Source organism: Plectropomus leopardus, chromosome 24, assembly GCF_026936395.1.
Source record: "Plectropomus leopardus strain MGB_pleo_1.0 chromosome 24, ASM2693639v1, whole genome shotgun sequence".
Classification (NCBI taxonomy): domain Eukaryota; kingdom Metazoa; phylum Chordata; class Actinopteri; order Perciformes; family Serranidae; genus Plectropomus; species Plectropomus leopardus.
In genome coordinates, this window is record NC_142199.1 from 7,784,334 (window position 1) to 7,805,126 (window position 20,793).

The 20,793-nt window shown below is 43.0% G+C and overlaps 1 protein-coding gene across 1 annotated transcript in view; it reads left to right on the forward strand.

Moving 5' to 3' along the window:
• LOC121963037 (Krueppel-like factor 7) overlaps positions 1-20,793 on the forward strand; it is a 50,706-nt gene that overhangs the window by 11,262 nt on the left and 18,651 nt on the right. Inside the window, exon 2 of the mRNA XM_042513406.2 lies at positions 15,482-16,103. Within this exon, the coding sequence (XP_042369340.1) occupies positions 15,482-16,103 (622 nt within the window). The remainder of the gene's footprint in view (positions 1-15,481; positions 16,104-20,793) is intronic.

Genomic DNA, 20,793 nt, shown 5'->3' on the forward strand with positions numbered 1-20,793 from the left:
TTTTGGTCTAAACTGGGAGATTTGGTGGAATCATGTGGGCTGACACAAGTGCAGGGCCTCAGGCAAAGACAATGAGCTGTTTCAAGGAATTCTGAATGCAAAAACAGTTTGTTTTTTGCTCCTGTAAAGTAGAATTTCTGGAGATAAAAGACGGTCCTCTGTGTATAAAATCTCCTTTCTTATTTTTTTTTTTTTTTTGAAGAAATTTGCTCATAAACCAAGTGCAGAATTTTCCGGCAAAGTTCAAATGCTGTAACTTATTTCCTGTGGAAAACAGCTAAATAAATCTAGTGTCTGTTGTGAAACAAGAATGAAAAAGACAGGTTGCCATACGAAAATCAAGGCTGAAAATTCCACTTATGTCTTGCAAAAAACACCTAGTTTTGGTGGCGCAGTTGCAGCAGTAAATGCTGCTAATGACTTGCTAAAAAACACCCAGTTTTAGTGACATAATATCTGCTGGAAATGTAGCCAATGTCTCACTGAATAAAACACAACAGTTTTGGTGGCACAATCGCCGAGAGAAATGCTGCCAAAAAATGCCAACATTTGTTTGCAAAATCGCACCCTAAAATACTGTTGATGTCTTGCTTAAAAAAAACACCTTGTATTGGTTGCACAATCAGTGTAAGGCTACCACTGTCCCACAAAAAACACCTAGTTTTGGTGGCTCAGTTGCCACTGAAACACAAAATAATGACTGGAAATACCCACGCTGTCTAGCTAAAAAACATCTGGTTTTGGTTGCACAATCAATGCTGGCATTGCAAAGTCTTGCCAAAAAGCACCCAACTTCAGTGGCACAATTGCTGCTGTAAATATTGTTATGGTTCACTAAAAAACACCCGGATGTGGTGGCACAATTGAAGCTGGAAATGTCACCAGTGTCTCAGTTAAAACAACCAGTATTGGTGGCACAATTGCTGCTAGAAATGCTGCTGTTGTCTAAAAAAAAATCTGATTTTATTGTTGGTTAGTCTCCATCAATTGTCTACAGGTCAGCAGCTGTCTCACCAAGCTGTCACACCATCCGCTCCACCTCCCGAAGAGAAACTCAGCTCATAAATGTCATCAGAATGACTCACTTTAGAAACATTAATATGATACGTACAATGCCAACATATTCTTTAGATGACTGGACGTGTGCGTGTTCTTCAGCCTCAGCCAATGTGCTTACCTAAGTGTGTGTAAATGTGGCTACGTCATCTCAAAGCAGAGTCCTCGAGGGGTGTTTAACAATGTTAAGTGCAATAAATTCTATTATTCAGAGCTAAACCAATAAAAAACAAATCCATACGGGGCTCTGTGATACAAACGCCAGTTTATGACTTAAAAACATTTAAGAACCCCTGCTGTAGATGTTTTTCCCATCTTTTAACTAAACTGATGGTGTCACATAAATGTTTCACTACCCAATTCCCCCCTTGCATATTTTCAGGGAAGAGAATTTGATAACTTATGCTAACAAGAACGAAGGCATTCCCGTCCTCCCCCCCGACCCTCCCTCCCTCAAAGCACATCCTCCTGCTCTCCAGTTTACTGCTGTGTGTTCTTCAGTCTTTTGCCCCAGATATTATTTCATTGTAAAATGATGCCAATTAGTAAAGCCAGTCGCCGGTGGCTGTGGTCTGGCTCCTTCTGCGTTCCGGCGGGGAAAGTTATTTGGGTCGGCAGCTATTTTCAGCCTGTGATGTTGCCAGGAATACTTTAGGGAGCAGCCACTGTTTTATAAGAGAGCACATCAATAATTTTCATCGGTGCATGTGTGTGTGAGTGTGTGTGTGTGTGTAAGAGACAGAGAGAGCTTCACAGACAGAGTTTATTGGGTTTATGTGTGTGTGTGTGTGTGTGTGTGTGTGTGTGTGTGTGTGTTTGTACCTTTGTGTGCGTCTTAAGTGGCTGTTTTCTTTTGAATATTTGGAGCAGCTGGTGTGTATACTGCATGTGTGCGTGCACTTGTTCTTATGTTACACATGTTGCCATGACTTCCCATTAATTTGAACCACATTAATTTGCCAGCCTTTGAACTTTGAACCCCAAATCTTAACACAGCTGTTATGCCGGGCTTTCTCCTATGCCCTGTAATCACCCGCGTTCTCAAACTCTTCTTGTGGGGCACCAGTTAAAGTGCACACACACACACGTGCACACACACACACGCAGCTAAAGGCCAATGAGTTCCTAACACATTTCTTCGTGCATCTAACTGCTCTCTTTCCTTTCCGCTGAGCAGCCGTACATTGTCAGGCTGAAATTGGGGTGAAAAGTCCTCGCACTCCGCTTCCTGCTGAAAAGCCAGCGGCTCGGCACGGAGGGGGTGAACAGGTTCAGCCTGCCTCCGCCCCGTCCTCGCCCAACCTAAACTCACTCTCTCTCTCCTATCTCTTGGAGGAGAGCCCACAAGCAGTAGCGGTGGCAAGGAGACGTCTTTCAATATTTTAAGCGGCTTGGGCTAATCTTTGTCGCTCAGGTTTGTTTTGAAAGCATTGCCGTGGGAATAAAGACGGAGCGACAGCGCCCCACCTCCTGTTTGCACGCTCATGGATACACATAAAGTCACCAAGATGTACACGCTCTTGCGTAACTGCACAGATTCCCCCTTTTGCAAATGCCAGCACCACCCTGAGCTAATCCACCCTGGCCTTGCGAGACTGTGCCACTGACCCGCTTTTGCTGCTTGTTTTCTTGTGGCCACGAGGTTTGGTGCTGCGATGAGTGACAAACCCTGAAACTGTGGCCTTAACAGACAAGCTAAATGTTACACAACACCTGCACGCCGAAAGCTAAACACAGAGCAGTCTGGCAGAAAACAGAGGTGGCTTCCTATTCAGCCGTAAAGGAGCATGTAAGAATGAACCATTTTGGCTCTTATCAGTACGGGCACGGCGCCACAGTTGCACTTCACGGTTTGTGGACGTGATTTGGGTACCGAGCGACCCTCTCTGACTGGCACTGTATGAGGAGGAAGCAGAGTTTTTCCGCTTCACTGTTCCCTTTATCTCTCCCCTCTACTCCTCTGTTATTTTCGGCCCTCCTCCCCTCTCCCTCTCTCTCTTTCGCTGCTCGCCGCTCTTTTGTTTCTCCGTGCCTTTTCCAGCCAAGGCCCCATTCTCTTGCCCCGTCATTGTGTGCGGTAATGAAGATTAGCCAGCCTGCCGCACACAATGGGGTCCCCACATCCGGAGCACAGACTCCCCAAATCCTGCTGCAAGCTGCTAACCCCGGTGTAAAACCACTGTTGTTGCCGACCCCCTCTATCCACACATATACATATTCTGATTCACACATGAGGACACACAAATGTGTCCAATACGCACTCTGCACTCCACCGTGTTGAAAGCAAATGGCTGAAATGTCTCCTGATTAGATTAGGATGGTTTTGACAGCTGAGAGGGAGCGCTTGGCGACTCATACGCCGATAAACAGCAGCTCACCCAAATCCAGTTAAAGAGAGACAGAGTTCCCCTCCCCAGCGAGTGCAACACGGCTCCACTCGTCAGGATTATACCCCCCTCCTCATCCTCCGTGCCCCGCTATTCTCCTCTTTGCTCCGATCTCATCCTCCTCTCCATCATTCTTCAGTCTCAAGATGCTTCCTCTCTTCTCCTCTGTTCTCTCCTCTATCCTATTTCACCCTCACCTCTCTGATTCTCGACTTAATACCAGAACAAAGACATTTTCCACACTTTGTCACAAGCTATTTAGATGGAGCAGCAGAGGTCTTTATATGCTGTGCACTTGTTGTATCCCAATCCTAAGACCTCTTAATATTGTCTGTTTTGCGCTCAAGGTCGGCAGATCTTCGCAACTTCAATCTGTTTACTTGTCGAGCTACTTGTTTAGCTTTACTTGTGTTTAGAGGATGCATGTGTGGCTTTGTTTGTGTGTAAAGATGGATTAATTAAATATGAAAACAGTTTTTTGTTGTAGTGTAAAAATACTGGAGGAAAGCAGCATGTCCACTCATTTGGGAAGCTAGGACCAGTGAATTTGTGCACTTTTGTCTAACACTTTTGGGTTAATTGATTGTTTAAAATATATCAAGTTTATTACATCCAAGTTAACCAGTTGTCATAAAAATGGAGCCAGAGCTTGGAGCTATTGAAGGACAGCTGAGTGGATCTGTCTGTTTACCAAGTACTTGAGCTTCAACCTTTTTTCTTTAAAGGTGCCCTATTATGCTTATTTTCAGGTTCATTTTTGTTACATAACTGACTAATGGAAAATAGCATCACTTCTACTATGAAAAATCAGCAACAAGGTTACATGTTTCCCTGATGTAGCACTTTACTTGCAGTACAGTATATCTGCACGCTAAAAATGAGTAAAAGCTTCTAAACCAAAGTCTTCACAACCAGACATGTTCCAACAGGAATATGATCCAAAATTAGGGATCATTTTACAACATCTAGAACCAAGATTACAGGTTTTCCTGATAATAGCATGTAGCTACATGTAGCAGTGTACTTGCAGCCAGCAAATTACGTAATGAAGTATAGGGGCACTGTCTCCCGTGAAAAGTAACCAATAAACCCAAATCTTCACCGCTAAACACGTTCCAACAGAACTTTGATCTGAAATCGAGGGAAAATGAACAACACTGGCAACCAAGATAACGTGTTTCCCTGATGTGAGCAGTATATAGCTACATGTAGCAGTGTTGTTACACCCAGGGACTGGCTGTAACAGAGAAAAGCGACACTTTCTACCATGAGAAATCATCTATTAGAGCTTCTATACCAAGATTGTGCCCGGAGCAGATGATTACATAAAAAAATCTGTCTCAAGCCCATGGTATCTCGTAGCCAGAGTAGAGAAAAATACTGAGAATAGTCTGAATCCTGAGGTTTTTGCTCACTGGGATTACTTTTACATATATTTATCTCATTATTTGAAACTATGGCCACGTTTAATATAAACATCCAACATTGTTACATTATATATATTTGACAGAAAATAGGGAAAAGCATGATTGATCCCCTTTAAAGTAAATTAGCGTCCATATCGTGCCATGGGAAGACAGAGGGGAGGTCCCTGGTGTCGAAGATGATGCGGATATGTGGTTTCTGTTGTGTCTGCTCTGAGAAAGCAATGGGAAATGTCTTTCTGCTCCATTAAGCAGAGGTCACCAGGTTTTTGCGCTCTGAGTGCTCCATCATTGTGGCTTTCCTGCTAGATGAAAGGTGCTTTGAAGATTTCCCATCACACACTAACACACATACACATGTCGTGTAAACTGGCAGTGACTGAGGGCTTAGTGGGGTGATGTCTTGCTTTAAACACGGTCCTTACACTGTTCTGCAAAGGACACAAACACAGGTTCAGTTACCATTTTGATGAGCGATGTGCTTCTGATTGAATTTCCGTGTCAGTGTAAAGGATAAGTTTGATATTTTTCAACCCATTTTTCACTTGTTTTTATGTCTAAGTGACTAATGGAAACAAAAGTTGGTTAAATTGGTCCAGTATTGAGCTGCGAAAAAGACTGCAGTGTAACTACTTACGGTATGTCTGTACCGTCGATTTCCGTCCACTAAAGCGATTGATTTTGCCACTGATAGGTTCAGATTGTTGTTAAAATGTCTGATAAGTTATGGAAAGGTCCCCACAGAGATTCATCCTTTTTGATTATCCAGAAACATCCGCCAGAATCCATTTAAATAAACACTAATTTCAGTGTGTATAGAACCAGCACATTATTATGTACAAATGGGTTAATTAAGGTTTTTTTCAACCAAACCAGAGTTGTTGATTGTTGGGACAGTAGAAAGATAATCCAAGATGGATTTTGTGAGTTTTATTTTATTTCTGTTGACTTTAAATTAAGTGAGTTTTACGATGATAAAATTACTGTTTATCAGATGGAGTCTGGTGGGTTTGATGATAGCAATTTAAGGGCTGATTCTGGTTAAACAAAAATTATCTTATTATTAACAAACAAGTCTATTTCTGTAGGAATCCAATAATGTTGTGTCGTAATGTTGCTAGACACATAAAATAATTATGTGGCAAAAACAAGCACGTTTAGTGGACGTACATGTACCTCTTTAAAAGAAGGTCCATCTAGGGATCCTTTCCATGATGTTTTTAGACACTTAGAATAATATTCTGAGCCTGTCAGTGGTAAAATCAAGCAATTTTAGTGGAAGAAAATTGACAGTGCAAACAGGCCCAGAGTGGTTACATTTCAGCCTTTGTCGCTGCTGCAAGCTGCAGCCTCAATACTCGCTCAATACTGGAACAAGTTCAAAATATGTTGTCCTCATTGGTAACTTAAACACATATATAAAGAGGAACAGGGTCCAGGTTGAAAATGACTGAACTTAACCTTCAAGTGCATAAAATATAATTCCATTTAGTCCAACAAAACTAAATTGAATTTGCTGCCTGAAAACTCAAGTGCCTATTAGCGCATCCATCCAAACAAAAACTGACAGTGTGCAAAGGAAGTGTCAGGCTTACAACCATATGTGCATTATTCTCTCAAACTCAGTCAGCAAATTGTGATTTAACAACTGGCAGTGTCTGTTATCAGCCTGAAGCCCGCACTGTGTAAAACTGCCTCAAGGTGCTGCGTTGCCAAGCTTTGACGGAGAGGCTGACGGCGGCCCCTGATTATTACTGTGAGGCTAATGTCGTCTGATAAGGCCGTGTGTGTAATTAAGCTGTTTCGGCGGTGTGTTATCTGCAGCTAGGTGAGGCTCGGCTGCCTGGAGAGATGGAGCTGTTAGTAGGCGAGGAGGACGACTCTCCTGTCTGTGGCTCCTCAAGCTTCAAATCTTTCCCTCTCTTTCTTTGGTAATCTTATGCACCTGTAGGTGGGAAGATGCTGTGGCTTCACCTTTTCTTCAAACTTTCCAGATCTAAAATGTTGCATCGCTTGAATAGAGTTTTTTTCACCTGTCTGTCTCTTCCCTCTTCTCTCAGGGAAGGCAGATAAATTAGCTCTGTCTCTCCCCTCAAGCTCTGTCTCTTTGTGTCTCTCCGTCTCTCCTTTGCGTCGTTGCTCTGGAGCCCCATCGAGGCACCAGGAGCTCCAACATCCCTCCGGCCAAACACTACACCCCCTGCCGCTCTCTCCGTTGAGAATAACAGGGCGAACTGAGGGCGCTCCGCTATTCAGATCAGTGTAGAGGAAAATGAAGCGTTAACCTCCCCACCCGCTCCCCACACTCTTTCCCCTCCTCCTAGCCCCGTAGGCAGGTTCCCCCTGCTCAATTGGGATCCACCAAAGACGCCATGCTGCTCTCCAAGGAGTCTGGAATCTGGGGGCCACGGCTCTTAGTGAGTGCACGGGAAGGAGCAAAACCCCGAAGGGCAGCTTAGAGGGGAGGAGGTGCTTTTCTGAGATTTTGTGTGTGTACGTGCAAGGGGGTGCTGTGTAAGTATTGCTCAGTGAAGCTATAGATTACCGTCTCTGTCAGCTGCGACGGCCACCGCTGATGAGCTCCCGCGCGGTATCATTTCGTATCGATTAGGCACTGCGACGCAAACACACAAAGGCTGTTGGCGAGATGGCCGGTGCCTAGGGCTACCGGTCATTTAGCTGTCACCTCAAAGTGATGGCTTGGCCTGGCTCACCAGATCAATGGGAGACACAGGCCCTCTAACACACTATTCTGGGATAAGACACACATGTGCACACATATGCACTTACACACTGCAAACGACTGCTCTCTGAATTAAGTGCCTGACCAAACTTTTCTTTCGATAAAAGTGTCGAGCGTGGCGCTGAATTACAAGTAGCAATAACAAAGATGGCTGTAAACAGTAAAGTTAAATAGTAAAACATAAAATGGAAAAGAATAGGACAATTTGGTAAGCTGGTTCAATGCAGGTCAGATTTTCCTGTTGATTTCTGTGGTGCAGCTTTACTTGAAGGGTAAAACTGTGATTAATTTCTCAGAAGGATTTTAAACAGAGCAGTGGTACAGCATTCACACCCTATGAATCAGACAGAGGCCCTCATTTTTCCTGTGACCAATGACATTGTGCGATTTAAATAACAGCACGCAGCAAGCAACAAACAGACTGTCAGCTGAATATCGAACAACAAAAGAAGAGAAACAAGGCAACAGAGGAGCCGGTGTGAAGTCATCCATGACGTGAACATTACTCACTTTTAAACTGAATAATCAAACCCCTGCTAGAAATAAACATGGCCAAATCGAGGAATCAAAATGTCATGTTGGTGTTCGAAAGGAATCTTTTTCCAATTTGTGTAAAATGAGGATGACAACTGAAAGAACATTCTGTGCAAACAAAGAAAATGGAAGAATGCTGGCATTGTACATTTCTGGATATGTTACATTTGTATGCTTTATACATATCATATAAAACTCAGTGAAATAAAATGACATAGATCAGCTTGCATATTTATGAGATGAGTTTTACATCAGAAGGAGGAGGGTATGACAGCTTTTAAGCAACAGACAGCAGCAATCACTGTTTGAGACCAACAAACAACAAAAATGGGTATTAACCACACATTAGGACATTTCCAACCTGGTTTGTTGCACCAAAACTAGATATTCTTGAACTACACATTGGATCATTTCCAGTCTTGTTTGTTACAACCATGCTGGGTATTTGTAGATCACATGTCATGACATTTCCAGCTTTGTTTTGACCAAACTGGATATTTTTTAATGACACATTAAGACATTTCTAGCTGTGTTGGTTACAACAAGACCAGGCATTTTTTAATGACATGTTAGGTAATATGAATGTTTTGACAAAACCAGGTATTTTTAACCACAGGTTGGGGCATTCACAGGTGGGTGTCTTGCAACAGAACAGGATTTTTTTTTTTAAAAAAAAAATCTGTGGGGACATTTTCAGCCTTGCCTGTTGCAACAAACGCAGGTATTTTTTTAGGAATATGTTTGGACATTTCCAGCCATGTTTGTGGCAACCAATCAAAAAAAAAAACAAGTTCCTTTTTTGTCTATACCAACCACACATTAACTACAACACTGTCACAATATAAAACTGAAAATGTAAACCTTCAGTTTCAACATACAGCTAGATATGAAGCATGCAAATTTAACAAATGAAACATACAGATGTTACATGTCTGTAGTTTGCAGAAGTATGCCACTCCAAGGTTTATTCTGGCATCAAATGTATACAGCCTCATCATAATATCAGGAAGCTACAATTATATTAAAAAATAAATAAAACCTCATTTGCCATGCGACTATGAAAGTAGAGCCAACTAAGCTTGGCATAAAGAGTTGAAGTAACTAACCAGGCTTTATAATGAAAGTATTGTAAAATCTACATAACCCTGAATGTTGCAGCCCTGCGAGGAAGGTGCTGCAGGGAGTCATAGGTCATATTTTTTAAAAAATGTGACAGCTCCCCCCCACCCCCCAAACGCAGTGCATGTAACAATAGTGCTGCTTCACCCCCTCCAGCTCGGGTCCCCCTCATAGTCCTGCCCTTTTCAACCCTGCTAGCATCAGCGCTGAATATTATTCATAGCACCTTGTCTCTATCAAGGCATCTGTAAAAACTAAACACGATTATCCTAAAATTAATGAGCCGTATCCACCCCATTACATTTATCTGTTTAGTGGTGTTTTGGGCCTTCCTTTAGGGCATTATGCATGCTCTTCTGTTCATATTTATAACCCAGGCTTTTTATTAGCGACGTAGCGGGGTGCTAACAGTTGGGAGGCAGCCTGCGCTTTGATGGTGATGGCAGGCGGCTCAGCGCAGGCCAAATGTGAAAGGAGAGAGGATCAGCTGCCAGGCCAAGGGCCCAGTGGAAGACGGGAGGACAGAGTGAGACAGAGAGGAGGAGGAGAAGGAGAAAGAAAGACATTTTTAACTTAAAAGTCAGAGAAGTTAGTGAGGAGGACTGGTTCACAGCTCTCAGCACGACTCGACTTTGCAAGAAGCGTGTCTTGTGATCAGCGAATATTTATCACACCTGCTGTATTTTAAGCCTCACTAACCTGAGGTGTGTTCTGCATGTGTAATTCAGTGTGCATAAGTGCATTAGTCTATGGGTCACTTTCACTTTTTTTATTGGCTTTTTGAGCATTTTCTGTTTAATTGTGGATGGCTTTATACCTCAGTAAAGCACAAGCACAAAAACTGTGCAGTGACCTAACCCTTACCCCTAACCCTAAGTCGATGTTGGTACTTTTTGAGTATATAAACTCCTCTGTGGGTGCTGAGTCTTGTGTTTTCACATTGATTCTCCCACATGTAGCACGGATTTCTATTTATGAGGATGAGATAAACAATATGGAGAGAAAAATCTGACGCCCATGCACAATTTGTACAAAACACTGCTAAACTGTGCATTTTCTGAATGTTTTAATGAACTCAAAGCAGACCTTTATTGCCACCTGGACCACAATTTCTCATCATTTACCAGTCAGTTATGACTGGCAGCTTCAGTCCCTTGTTGCAGAGGGATTGAGGTAAAGCTATCCAGTAAATTTATGTAGAATGTCAAACTGAAAACTAGACAGAAAACATATCTTTTTAAAATTATTATTGAAGGCTGCCAGTGACTGAAGCCACAGCTGAAAACCATCAAGGTAATTAGCTGTGCATTAAGGCCACAATTACACGAGAAGGACCCTACTAAAAATGGAAAAGTCTTTCCTTTGCGTTTTTTAAAAATACTCATTCATATTTGTAGCAGCAGCACAAACGCAGCTCGGTAGTCTGTGTTATTGTTGCCCCCCTTGCACATGGCTCTTTGTCTGAAACATAATGCGTGTCTTACAGGATGCGTGCATTGCCAGTATACAGCGACAGAGGGGGTGGCGTTTTCAAAAAATTACACTCTGGAACCCGGCCTCAAAAGTTTGTGTTTTCAGGCCCCCAGAATGCCTCTGTCATCTACAACTCAAATTTCTCGATCTGGAGCTAATGTTTGTTTTTTCCATTTTGGGCAATCTCTGTGTATGAGGACCCTCTCACTATGTAGATATATACTACTCATCCTAATGTAACAAAAATGCAACAATTCTCATTTTTTAAGTGATTATATGCAAAAAAAACATATTCTCCCCCTAAATCTTCATACTTGACTTAAATCTTAATAAGAAAGCAACATTATTATGCACTACTGCTCTGATTTCACGCCTCAATGCTCAAACTTCAATCAATGTCAACTTTGACCTTATTTGTTCGGAGCCTTTCATTGCTCAGCCAATTAGACGAGACATCACCTGACATAACCTGAAAGTGACTCGTGATGAAACAGGTTTCATACAACTCTGCTTGATTGATCGTGATAGGTCTTTTTCATGGAAGACATTTTGACAGCGGGAAAAGCACAGGTGTAAATAATATTAATGATGGCTGAATTTCATTCAGCTGCTTTAGTTTCAGGGTCCTGGTGTTGTGCATGGTCCTTGCCATTTGTCATGTATAAAGAGCTTTAGTCCGTGGTTATTAGAAGTGTGTTATTTGTTCATTTTTATGTATGAAACATTTTATTTTCTTTGCCCTCAGTTCAGATTTGAGTGGGTATGTTGCTCAAAAGATGCTCTGTGCTTTGTCTTGTTTTGCCGCCTTTAATAATTGCCATGGTCTCAGAACATATGATGAAACATAGTGGTTTTGAAATGCTCGTGGGAAGAATAATCATGTAAGAGTCCATTCTTTGATTTAAAGCTGTTTTCATTGTCTATTTTTTTCTCTATTTAGAATCCGCCATGTGAAATTACTTCTCTCTGACTCACTTATTTCTCTGATTTATTGTCTCTAGTCTCGTTCTCTGTGAGTGTGTGCATCTCTGTCACTGGAGTCGCAGTGCTTATCAGAATGCGGGGGTGTGGGTTTCATGTCAACATAAGGGGGGCACATATGAAATGGGAGTTTGGGGTCCTTTGCTAGAAAATTTTGTGGATCAAACACCTAAATATTTGCATTCTGGTTAATATTATGCATCAATTTGTGCCTTTTCTGTATCAGTTTTTGGTGTAAATGTGTACATTTCTGAGTCAGAAGGCAAAGCTCTTTGATTTACCAGTCCATCTATGTTTCCACCCTCAACTATGGTCATGAGCTCTGGGTAGTGACTGAGAGAAGGAAATTGCAGATACAACCAGCCAGAATGAGTCTCCTCCAGAGGGTGTCTGGGCTCAGACGTCCGGGGGGAGCTCGGCGTGGAGCCGCTGCTCCTTCGCGTCAAAAGGGGCCAGTTAAGATGGTTTGGGCGTCTGATCAGGATGCCTCCTGGAAAACGTTGCTGGGGACAGGGACATCTGGAGTGCTTTGCTTGGCCTGCTGCACCAAAAAAAGAGAAAAAAAACATATGAAGCACTGGGCAGGAGATTGGAGCAGCAGTTTCTCTTTTGAATTTGTCTTTAATGTATTGAGGGAATGCTTTTCCATAGAATGATCTTTTTATGTATCAGACAAGGGGACGACAATGGATGAAACTTGGAGAGACAATTCACATATTTTAAATGCTGAGTTTTACGCATCCCCGGCATCCTATGTCCCCATGTCCAGTGTTGGAATACACAAATTTTATTGACTGCATAGCATCACGAGACAATTTAACCTATGCAATTGGTTTTTGGGTTTCCTGGTCTGCTACAAATGCTGAACTGGTTAAATGCTTCATCAGAATGTAATATAACCTGTAAGTGTGTTTGTTTACCACAGATCTTAGTTTCTGCAATGATCCAAACTGCAGTGTAAAAAGTCCCATTGACTTTTTGACAAGTAAATCAGGACAAAGCTAACTTCTGTATCAGCCTACAGAAAGCGTCATCCCTGAAACCCTCAATAGCACTCCAAATGAACAATCTAGCTCCAAAAACATGAAACATTTACGTGGCGGGAGATATTTTAATCTTGGCGGTCTGCCACTAATAAGCAGGTGAACAGTTGGGGCACATTTTGGTCATTTCACTTACAAGTGGAATCATGTTCCTCCCTCAGATTGCCTACTGGCTCTGTGAAATGCTCAAGAGGAGCACTCCTGAATTTGGTGATGACTGACTTGTTCCAGGGAGATGCTGGAATCTGGAATCTGGTCCCAAGTCACCCTGCTACCAAGGCGATTTCCTCCGGTTTGGAGGTGGAGGTCGGCCTGCTGGAACAGCCATTGGATTGTCTCAGCTTATCCTGGCTTGCATGACGGAATTATCCCGAAAGCCTTTTAGGAAATGAACCCTGGCTTTATTCAGAGCCAACTGATGTTGGCTCTCCAGATCGGCATTTGTCCAAACAGAGCTGAAGCGGGCCATGAACGCTCCTTTATCCTGGCTATTGTGCTTTTTTGGCTCTTGATTCCATGCCTACACACAAGTTGCACATTCACTTCAGGCCACGAGATCAGCAAATACATGTGCGTAGGTGTTTCGCACACAGACACACGCACACACAAGCACTGCATAATTACGCACGGAGCGGCGTAATTATGCTGCATACACGTGCACTTGCAAAAATTATGCACACAAACAGCCATAATTGCATGGAGCCACAAATACACCCACACTGCACACACAGGAACCGCTGATCAACTGTGTGACCTTCTCTCTTACAATGTTAATGTCACCACCTGGGGGAGGAGAGCAGTGGAAGGAAGGGGGAGCATGATGGAGTGACGGGAGAAAAGGAGGGGGTACGACAAGGAAGTCTGTCGCACCCTCAGCCTCTTTCATCCCTCTTATGTCGTCAAACATCCCCTCTGCATGCACACACTTATACACACACTCCACCCTCCGCCGCCGACATCCAAGCTCGCACATCACCGTAGGTCGTAACCTAACATTCACTGTGCATGAACCCTTTTCTGCGTCTGTGTGTGAGGCCGCTGACAGGATCCTGTTATGCCAAATGTCACACTTCCAAAAAGGATTCACCCCCCGCGGAGAAAATGAAGTCAACACCTTCCTTTCGCTTTTTCTCTCGCCTCTCTTGCCTCCTTCACCTTGTCCCTCCATCATCCTCCTCCTCCTTCTTCTTCCCCCCTTCTCACTTATCCGTTTCTATCCTCTTTTCCGCTCCCTTGAACTATCTCTACCTCACACACACACTCACCTTGCAGTCCTCAGCGTTTTGCTGAATAAAGTCCCCTTTAACTGGCTGGTTTTAGCGGATAATTAGTCCTCACCTTGGGAGAGGAGGAGACAACAATGAGGAGAAAAAAGGAGAGAGAAAAGGGTGATTTGGGAGAATCGATAGAGGCAGAGGGCTATGGTGGGAGCGAGGTGGATGAGTTGAAAGATGTTCTTTACATGTGCGCACTCCCTTCGTCATGTCTCACCGCCTTCAATATTTAATTGCGCTCTGAAAGAAAGAATAAAGGCAAAAAAATTCTCATTTAATTCACTGGCCACAGCTATCAAGGAGACAGTAGAGACCTGAAAGTTTTTTTAAACCATCACAAGAAAAAATAAAAACATGTCACAGCAGAGGGAGGCAGCTGTAGATGTGGTCAAGTTTTAATTTGATGTCAGTATGCAAAAACTGTAAACAGTAAAAAAAAAAAAAAAAAACAACTCCAAATTCTTTTTTGTTCCTGGAAGACTTAGAGGAGAAATTACACTCCCTTAGCAACAGACACCCCCCTCCCAAAAAGGGAGAAAAAAAAAAGCGCAGGTTTATTTTTAGAAGGTGCAAACAAGGAAAGGAGGAGGGTGGCGAAGTGGGGGTGTAAGATTGTAAATGTCTCTGATGTGTTCAGTCTGTACAACCTTATTCCTGATAATGGAACTAGCTCCTCTGTCTGTCAGTGCCTATTTACACACAAATGAAGTGGCGAGTTGCACGCGCCCAGTGGAGCTGCTAGCCTCCATCTCAGCTGTCAAAATGGGTTAGCGGCTACAAGCGATACACAACGATCCTTGGGATCAAACTGGCGCCGTCCATTCAAACATAATAGCTTCATCCTTGGACATGGAGCGTCTCTTCTTTCCCCCTCGCCAGCTCTCCTCTCCTCTCCGAACCTTGCCAGCTTGTTGTAAAGTAATAGACTTCTCAGGGATGCCAGTTCACACAAATCGGGGATGTAGTCTTTTATTTGCCCTCCGAAGGGGAGAGGTGTTTGGAGTAATAGGGATGAAGCAGACCATAACTACAGCTGAATAAATCTTCCTATCTTGGCTCAGCGGAAGCCAGTGCACACATGGCTTGTCAAAGCTCTATAAATGTTGTTTGATAGGAGTTCTGTTCAGTTTAGGACTTCTCCTCCCGCTATCCACTCGGCTCGCTTTCGTTCCGTGCTACAGCGGTTGCAATCAATCAGTGTGTAATCAGTCGTCGAGGCGGAGCTGCCAGGTAATCCTGGCTGTCTTGGTGGCTATCTGTGCATGTGCGCATGTGACAGCTGGCAGAGCTGCTAAGTTGCTTGTCTGGGTGAGTGGATGGCACCACGCAGATTTCCTCGCCGTGGTGTGTAAAGGCATATCGGATGATCTGATGGCTGTTGAAATTGTCAAGTGGGGATGGGCATTTTCAGTGCCCAAACTTACCTTTCTTCCTCTCTCCCTTGCAGACCTGCCTAGAATTGGAGCGTTACCTGCAGACGGAGCCCAAGCGTCTCTCAGAGCTTTTCGACCAAGACCTGGATGGCCTCCTAACTCCAGCCTACCTGAAGGAGGACGGCGAGGAAGAGCTCACAGAAACCCTGCTCCCCAGCCTGCCGAGCCTCCCTGAACCCCCGAGCCCACCTCCAGTCATCCTCTGCCCAACGCGGAAGAACTTTCCCTCCACTGGTACAATGAAAAGAGACCTTAAACCTAAGGGTCTGGATAATGTAGAAGGCATGGAAGGGGTCCACCAGGCCCAGCTGAGCGCCGTCACCTCCCTGACGCCCCCATCATCGCCAGAACTCGGCCGGCACCTCGTCAAACCCAACCAGACACTGACGGCATCAGCTGATGGGACGCTTACCTTGAAGCTGGTGGCCAGGAAGGTGGGGCTTAGCGCAGCCCGGCTGGTGGCGGCACATTCACTCCCTGTTAGGATGAGGGACGAAGAGGAGGGGGCGGCGTGTGTTATCGGGGTGGGGGAGCTACCAGAGAACAAGAAGAGGATCCACCGTTGTCAATTCAACGGGTGCAGGAAGGTGTACACCAAGAGCTCTCACCTAAAGGCCCACCAGAGGACACATACAGGTGAGAACTGGACACAATCCCAATACACCCCTTGTCTCTTTCACATCACCTTTTCTCCTCCGTTTTGCATGGTCATGTCTACGATAGGGTGTTCCAATTCTTGTTGGGATAGAGGGGTCAGGCGAAGTGTCAAGGCTATATGGCTATACCTCCAAATAAAGGTTTTTCAGACACTCAAAATCAAAAATCGTTGGTGAGATGGTACAGTCGTTGGTACGAGCAACCAAAGAAACCTAAATAATTTTCTTGGTTAGTAACAATATTAAAATTACAGAAACCACTGTATTATTTTAGTTTAATGTCATTTTGTGTTTTATGCTCCGCTTCTTTGTAACAAGCTTAACAAAATAAAAAATTGCGAGTATGCTGATGTGTCAGGGGCAAGCTAGCTAAGGTTAAATTTTTCTTGCAGATTTGTGCAAAGCAGTTCTGCATTGTGACAGATTTCCATGTTGCATACCCAGCTTTGATGGCATATGACGCCCAAAATTTAATCTAAGTGCAGCAGCAAAGTTGCAAAATTGCTGCACTTGTTACTGTATCTGTACAGGCTGAGCACAAATTGCTATTGTCAGCCTACAGAGCAGCGTTATTGGCCTGGTAATGAAGCAGTGTTTTGGTTTGGTTTTTTTTTATTTGTTTGGTTTGGAAATGTGAAACTTAAATTCTGCAAAAGAAGTGTCCGTTTATGTAAACGGCAGCATTAAAATGAAGTATCAGGGTCTTTAAGGGTTTTATTCCATTTTATGAAGGAAATTTTAAACCACTACTCCTTGTAACTCTGTTTCGAGGGGCAAGATGGCCTTCAAAAATGAGTAGAATGCAAATGAGGTACTTTTCTGGTTTTACCAGCACTTAGTATGATTGAAAGAAAAAGCACTATGTTAGAGATGGAATATTGTGCTGCTTTTTTGTATTTGCAGCACAATAAGAGTTTGTCGATCAAATCAATCAATAGTTCTAAAGTTTTAGTTTGCATGCTCGGCACAAAGGAGTAAAATGACTTTTCTACAAAGCCTCCTCACTATGCAATACTCATTTCACCTCAAGATTGGTTCAATACAATTATATAGAATAGTCCACTCAGATCACATTAATATACAACTTTGTGTTCATGTGTATGCTTGTATATGTTTGGCTAGGGGCTGTTCAGAGACACAGGGTTACATAATGTATAGTTTGTGAATATGAGCATATTAGTTCAGATATCATGTGACCCTATGAGACTTTCAGTCAGGCACCTCTGAGGACACCTCTCCGACCAGGAGGTAGCCACTTGATACACCTGCTGGTAATAAACTTGATTGACACTCAGTGTTGGTGACAAGCTAAAAAGGCTCAGTCCTGCAGCTAAGTGGCTGCTGCTGCCTGAAAGAGACACACTCAGAGTGTCTGCACTAAACACAGAAACTGAACAAGCTTTCTATCAATTTGGGTGTGCATTGGTGTTTCCTTGAAATCTCAGTCACTCAATCACACGTGTTTACTCCACGGGGCAATTTGCATGTGGGTGATTTGTTTGGTCTTTTGGGGAGGTACACTGTTTGTATTTTCCTGCAAGAGACGTAAAATGTGGACTGTTTTAGTCGCGCACATCCAAAAGCCATGTAAGGCATGTGCTAGACCTGAGGAGTAGCAGTCAACAACATGAAAAAAAGTCTACACACTGTAGCTCCCTCACAGGTGTAAATTAATATGAGAAATATATATACAATTATACCCCCTCAAATACATGATGTAATTTTATGTGATATCTACAAATACATGTTTTAACAATCCGCATTCATATGATAACATTGTGAAAATGATCCTCATGTCCACGGATCCACAAAACAATTGAAAAACGCTGTAGTATGTATGCCAGGCCAGTAGTTGGCAGTGTAACTTTGTAATGATACACTGTAGAAAGACACCACCCGCATGCGCAAAGTGCGACCGTGACGTCATCGTTCTCTCAAGATTCGCGCATTGCCAATTTACATAGCGACAGAAGGAGTTGCATTTTCAAAAGATGATGTTGTCATGTGAACAAAAGGCCAATGTTTCATGCAAGAACCGTTGCCATGTAAATGGCCCCTAAGTCTGTAGAAGAACGTGAGCCCGAAATGTCACTTGCGGATGTGTCAGTATGTTGCACATAAGGGAGCCAGAGTGTGTGGACTGTTTTGTGTCTTAACATTTACATTTATCCATGGTTTATGTGAGCTCTTCAACCAGTTCATCCATTCAGTCATCCTTCCAGGGCAGACATCGTTCTGAATTCCTAGATAACCTGACTTGAGATAATTGAGGTAAATCCCCCGCTTCACATTCTTGGAACAAGTACAATATTCCCATAAAGTGATAAGAAATGTAAAGAAAAAAACAGCCAAGTAATCACAGAACAGGCTTAAACCTTGGTCCCCTTGTTGCCATATAAAAATATCACCACCTAAGATAAAAATGTGATGATTTCAGAAAACCCACTTCTCTTATCCCGCTCTTTAAGTACTTCTCTGTGCCAAACCAGGACGGGTCCTTCTTGTCAAGGTTCTTCTAAAGAAGGAAGGGGGGAGGGGTTCAGGAGCTATAACTCTCTCGCTCTTCCATCTCAATCCCAAACCACTCAGACCCCTGTCGGGGAGCTGTCCTCCGTCTGAGTAACTGCACAGTGATGGATGGATTGACCTGGATAGGCTGCCATTTCCCCGGTTTATTTCGGGCCCTCCCCGTCCTCTATGCGTTCTATAGTGTAAGTCTAGGTCAGTGGTTCTCCATCTGAGGGTGTTCACAGGGATAGTGATGGGATCAATTTAAGACCAGGAAAATATGTTTTCTATATCACAGTGTATTATAATCTTAAGAGGCAGGTCATAAGGGACGCCATCTGTATGTTCATTGATAAGGGGGGAGGGGGAAGAAAAAATGTTGTTGGCATTTTAAATAAGCAGGGTTATGGTTCACTTCCCATTTGGCTTTAGGTGTTGTTCTTACCAAACACACCAGGAGTGTATTTGAACTCTTAAGTGCATTATTAGGAAAAGTGAGAGCCTAATGTTTTGAATTCAGGTAGAAATAATTGGCTTAAAATGTAGTTCCCTTCCGCTCCTCTAAAGGTGCAGACACACCAACTTGTTCTCATTCCAAACTTATAAAATAGCTGCTGCTCTGTCTGTGTAAGTGCGCAACGCCAAAGGCACCTTTTGCATGCTCAGGAAATGCCGCTTGATGGCATCAGATAAAAACGTGGCTGGACAGAACCAGTTATAACAAGTTTGATCTGTTTTCCAGTCTTGATGTTAGTTGTTTTTTTTACTTTCCTCACTTGCAAATCTGTCCTCGTTCACTTAACTGAACTGCCAGTCAGAGATTTCACTCAAAGATGTTGTAATTCAACATGCTGCATCAACTGTAAAAAAAAAAAAAGCTCAGGCGGCCTGACAGCACAAAAAATAGGAGAATAGACCGCCCGACACTGATCAACAGCCAACACACCTGCATAGCCACGGGTGTGCTAAGATGTGCCTGTGCTACCCATAGAGGTGGCTAGCACACCCAAAAATCAGGTAGAGAATACATTTCTAGTAATAGCCTTATTGAAATGTTTTGTTTTAAACACAGCCCGCTACTTTGTCGTTTCACTTCTGTCTGTGGATCGCTATAATGGAGTTATAAAGGAGCTGCAGCCAAAAATTCTGTTTAAACGCTATGCAAAACTGGCAGGCTATTAATCTCCTGAGCGATATTTCAGTACCACGGACAGCGTTGTGTCCTACACATCCACCAGCAGCCATGACGCAGAACAAACAGAGCTGTCCATGGTTCTGAAATAACATTTAGTTTTATCACGTTTCTCAGCCAGTCTTTTTTGTTTTTGCTTGTTTTTATAATATAAACAAATAAATATATAAATTTTAAGGCCTCCCTTACAGCCAGTTTTACTTCCCGTTAAATGGTTAACTTTATTTCAAGAGAAAATGGGGATGTGTTTAGAGTCAAATGAGGTCGCCATCACTCATGTTAAAAGGTTTTTTTTTATATTAGGAACAATTGATTAGTATCATGCCAAAGTACAATTGCCTCCGCTCTCGAGTCCCCCTCCCCTCATCTTTGCATTAACAATATTGTTTCGCACATGAGCTACATGACTGTTGCTTATGTTGTTGCTAAAGTGTAGAGAGAGTCCCAATCCCAAGCCAAAACAATGGAGGTGAGCTTTGCATTAGACCTACTAATATTTATGTTTGGGAGACAATGGCCACAGTTACTTGCACAGAAAGATTCTCCTATTATTCTGAATATGACATTATTCTGAATTTGATGTTTAAACAGCATATTCTGTTTAAATGTTTCAAATTAAGCTGTTTTCTGAATTTAGCATATTTCGATTAAGATGGGAGGTATGCCGACATTATTAGGGTTTTAAGAGCATTATTTGGACATGTATACAGCAAATTCAGAATGTTCCTCTCAGCTGGGGGGTTTTCGCCATAGTTTGCGACGCAGTGTCTTGTCCGTTTACAGTCTGCGCTGTGCATCATCATGGATACATTGTACACAAACCAGCTCACCAACAGTTTGCTGAGCTGTGTGGTAGAAATGCATGCAAAAGAAAATGCCACATTTCTGGTTGGAAGGAGAAACACAACTGCTTTTTAACATTATGAAAGACTTTTGACAAGCGCAAATATTGCAGCACCGACTTTTTCAA